The sequence below is a fragment of the Rhea americana genome, unplaced genomic scaffold (assembly GCF_003343005.1).
Source record: "Rhea americana isolate MKP2758 unplaced genomic scaffold, rheAme1 scaffold_747, whole genome shotgun sequence".
Taxonomy (NCBI): domain Eukaryota; kingdom Metazoa; phylum Chordata; class Aves; order Rheiformes; family Rheidae; genus Rhea; species Rhea americana.
Window position 1 is genome coordinate 3,731 of NW_028186920.1, and position 3,812 is coordinate 7,542.

At 67.1% G+C, this 3,812-nt stretch overlaps 1 protein-coding gene across 1 annotated transcript; it reads right to left on the reverse strand.

Moving 5' to 3' along the window:
* Window positions 1–3,806, reverse strand: LOC146585899 (E3 ubiquitin-protein ligase TRIM62). Its single transcript, XM_085322144.1, has 5 exons — window positions 3,383–3,806; window positions 1,941–2,036; window positions 956–1,212; window positions 761–876; window positions 1–644 (listed from the first exon to the last, which is right to left on the reverse strand). Exons 1-5 carry the CDS (start codon window positions 3,788–3,790, stop codon window positions 94–96), a joined length of 1,428 nt encoding a protein of 475 aa, XP_085178270.1. The 5' UTR covers window positions 3,791–3,806; the 3' UTR covers window positions 1–93.
* Window positions 3,807–3,812: the final 6 nt, after the last annotated feature.

Below are 3,812 nucleotides of genomic sequence, written 5' to 3' on the forward strand. Positions count from 1 at the left end.
GGCGGGGACGAGGCGTCGCCGGCCGCCGCTTCCCGCCCCGCTCCGGCGCTGGGGGCGAGCTGCGCCCCGTGCCGGCGCGGCGGTCCCGAGCTGCTAGATGCGGACGGTGTTTATCCGCAGCGGCTGCACGTTCTTCCCGTTGGCGTGGCTCTGCCCCGGGCTGAAGTAGGAGCAGAGCTTGCCGGGGAACTTCTCCCGGAAGGTGTAGAGCCAGGACATGTCGTCGGCGTTGTAGAAGATCAACAGACCCTTGTCGTAGTCCAGGAAGACGCCCACTTTCTCCAGCTTGCTCTTGACGTTGAGCCGGGTCCAGGGCTCCGTGCAGGCGCTGTACTGGTTCCCGTCGTGCATGACGATGCAGTAAAAGCCCCGGCTGGGCTGGATCTGGATGCTGCCCTTGCGGGTGACGGCCTCGTGCGCCAGCCCGATCATCCACTGGGTTTTCTCGGAGACGACCACCTCCCAGTAGTGCACGCCGCCGCCGAAGGCCTCCGCGCCCAGCACCGAGACCTCCACGTCGAAGCGCTTGGGCGAGTCCTGCAGCGGCTGCGGGTGCAGGTTCCCGTACGCCACGATGGTGCAGTCGTCGGAGAGGATGAGGCGCTGGTGGGCCGTGCCGGGGTCCAGCGTCAGGGCTGCCGGCACTGCGAGAGCGAGCGGCGCGGCGGGTCAGCCCGCGGCCCCCCGCCCGCCTCTCCGGACTCGGCCGCGAAATTTTGCAAAGGAAAGCGCCCGCCGCGGGGCTTCGGGGCGTCCTTACCGGGATGGATGTCCTGGAAGAGGGACTTCCATATCGTGTACTGCAGCGGGCCCATGTACTTGGAGGTGGGAAAGTCCTCGTAGGTGAGGTTCGTCTCGTGGATCTTCCCCTTGAGCCTGGGGGCAGAGGCGGCACCGTCAGCCGGGGCGGGCGGCGGAGGCGCCGCGGCCGGCCCCGGCCCCCCGGCTCACCCACCTCTCCGAGAGCGAGGCGACGCCGGCCAGGAAGACGTGCTTGTCGGCCTCGGCCAGGCGCTCCTGCAGGATCTGGCTGCCCTCCTGCACCTTGCGCAGCTGCTGGCTGTAGCGCTGGATCTTCTGCTCGATGTCGGTGAGCGTGCGCGCCGTGTCCGCCTCCAGCTCCTCCAGCATCGCCTTCTGCCGCTCCCGCAGCAGCCGGTGCAGCCGCTCGAAGGCCTCCCCGATGGTCACCCGCAGGCTCTTGGCCGAGGACTGCAGGCAGGACGTTACGCCCCTGCGGGCACTTTTGCAGGGAACAGATCCCTCTGCCCTGCCCGACCCTCTCCTCCCCTCCGTTTGGAGCTTAATTTCAGAGGAAAAACCTCCCCAGAGAGCCCCCGACCCACTGCAAAAGCTCYGGGGCCGGCAGGATGTCCCGCAGCCGGGACACAGCTCCCAGGGATGCCGCCTTACAGAAAACCCATCCCCTGCCCAACCGCCGGCGGAGACAGAGAGAAAACGCAGCTGCCGCTTAAAAAGATGGGAGCCTGGCTGCAAACGAACGGCCCCTTCCCAGGAACTCCTAAGCAAGCAGGAAGAGTGAGGAGCTAAATAAAAGCAGCTCATAAAGAAATAAATCGCAGGGAGTGATGGATAGGGTGCTGCAGCTGGGAGAGCAGGCGGAGAGAGCAGGAATCAGCTTGATATATGGCTTCATCAGCCACGGCACAGCGCCACGGGGAAGGAAAAAAAATTGGGCAGATGAGTGAATCCGCGGGGCTTTGGGCCTGGGGAGCCTGTRGAGGGGGAGCCCCTACAGCTCCGGTGGGACAGAGCTCCCAAAATCGGGCTGGCGAGGTGGCAGGGCGGGCGGCCGGGGCCATTCCCAGTCTCCGTGGTGCTGGGAAAGCCCRTCCGGCTGCGTTCCCACCCCACAAGAGGGGACGGACGGATGGACAGACGGACACGGCCCCAGCTCGGCAGGACGGCCCCACGCTTACCTTGGTCTCGGCCAGCTGCCGTTTGAGGAGGTGCAGGGCCTCGGTGTGGCCTCGCTCGCTCTCCTGCAGGCCCTGGAGCTGCTCCTTCAGCTCCCGCTGCAAGGCAAGGCGGGCGGTCAGATCCCGGCGTGGAGCCCCGGCCGCCCCGAAACGGGAGCCGCGCACGGTGCCAGAGCCGCAGCGAGGCCCCCGGGTCCCCGACACCAAGCGGGCGGCGGAGGCCAGCACAGAGCGAAGCCAGTTCCCCTGCCCGAGCAAGGAGGGGAGCTGCGCGGACGGGACCCAACGGAGCGGGGACGAGGCTGGAAAAGCCCCGCRGAGGGACGGGAGGCGACCGGGCACTGCAGCGGCCTGAGGAGCAGAAACTGTGGATATTTCGTAGCCCAGAAGCAAAGGCATCTGAAAATCCACCCCGCTGCGAGCCGTCGCTCCCCCCTGCCCGCCCCGGAGGCGGCCGAGGCCCCCCGGGGCCCTGCGTCCCAGCCCCATGAATCTTTAATAAGGTATTAATGGGCGCTACCAGCTGGAAAGGGATGAGTCAGGGCTCGTGAAGGTCGGTGGCTGGCCCCTGCCCAGCTGCACACACACACACACACACCCACGCAGGGGAAAGCAGATCTCCCCAAAGCCCGCCCCGGGTTTAGGGGGAGCACGGCGCTCGGCGGCGGGTCCCGGCACCCAGCGCGCGCCAGCTCGCTCTGCCGCCGCACCGCGAGGAGAAAGGTCTCCACCGGAGCGGGAAGCGGCAGCGCGCCGGCAGCGCCTCCCAAAGCCCCGCTCCTCCGCGCCGGCAGGGTTACACGAGTCAAGCGCCAATTTGGATCTCGGCCGCCCGCCAGCAGAGCTGAGGTGCGGGGCCACGCGTCCCTCGGATAGCGGGATACGCCCAGCAAAGACAGGAGCTGCAATGGGAAGAGGATGCAGCGTTGGGTCCCYGCTGGCACGGCCGGTCTGAGGCTGAACCGGGAGCCCGGAGGGACGGTGCTGCGGGCGCTGCTCGCAGGCAGAGCCAGAGCTGGGTCTCCACTGCGGACAACGCGGGTGGGAGACCCGTTTCCACAGCCTCCGGGATGGAGGAAGCCTCCCCGAGGCACAGGGGGCTTTAGGCCCATGGGTGGGAGCATGGGGCAGATGGACTGTGGGCTCCAGTTCCTTGGGAGATCCCACAGCGCTCCACATCCACAGGAATACACGGATGGATGGGCAGGTGCATCCCAAGGGAGCAGCTCTCCGGAGCTCCAGATGGATGGATAGACAGATGGATAGATGGCAGCATCCCACCGGGAGAGCACTCCAGCCCCATAGAGATGCACAGATGGGAGGAAAGGAGGAACGCCAAGGAGTGAAYGCTCCAGCAAACGTATGCACAGACACCGCTGGGAACCGGACGGGGAGCAGCACCCCAGACGGGCCCRGGCGTCCTGGTGTCACTGCGCACCCACCTGCAGCTCCTCAAAGGCATCGTCCACGTTGGTGACCTGGTGCTGCTCATGCACAGCGGGCTCGTCGCAGAAAAAGCAGACRACGGCGCGGTCGGTGAGGCAGAAGAGCTTGACCTTCTCGTGGTCCTTGCAGGGGAAGGGGCTGCGCTGGGCGCCCAGGATGGCGTCRAGCGGGAAGGCGCTGTAGCGCTCCACAATGTTGGCCAGCTTGAGGCTGGGAGCCAGGGTGGGCTCTGCGAAGGTGCGCCGGCATTCGGGGCAGTCCCGGGCACCCTGGGGCTCCTGGCGCACCCAGTGCTCGGTGATGCACCGCCGGCAGAAGTAGTGCTCGCACCCGAAGCTCACCGGGTCCTGGTAGATGCTCAGGCAGATGGAGCAGAGCAGCTCGTCCTTCAGGCTGCAAGCCATGGCCCGGCTGGGGGGCGGCCCG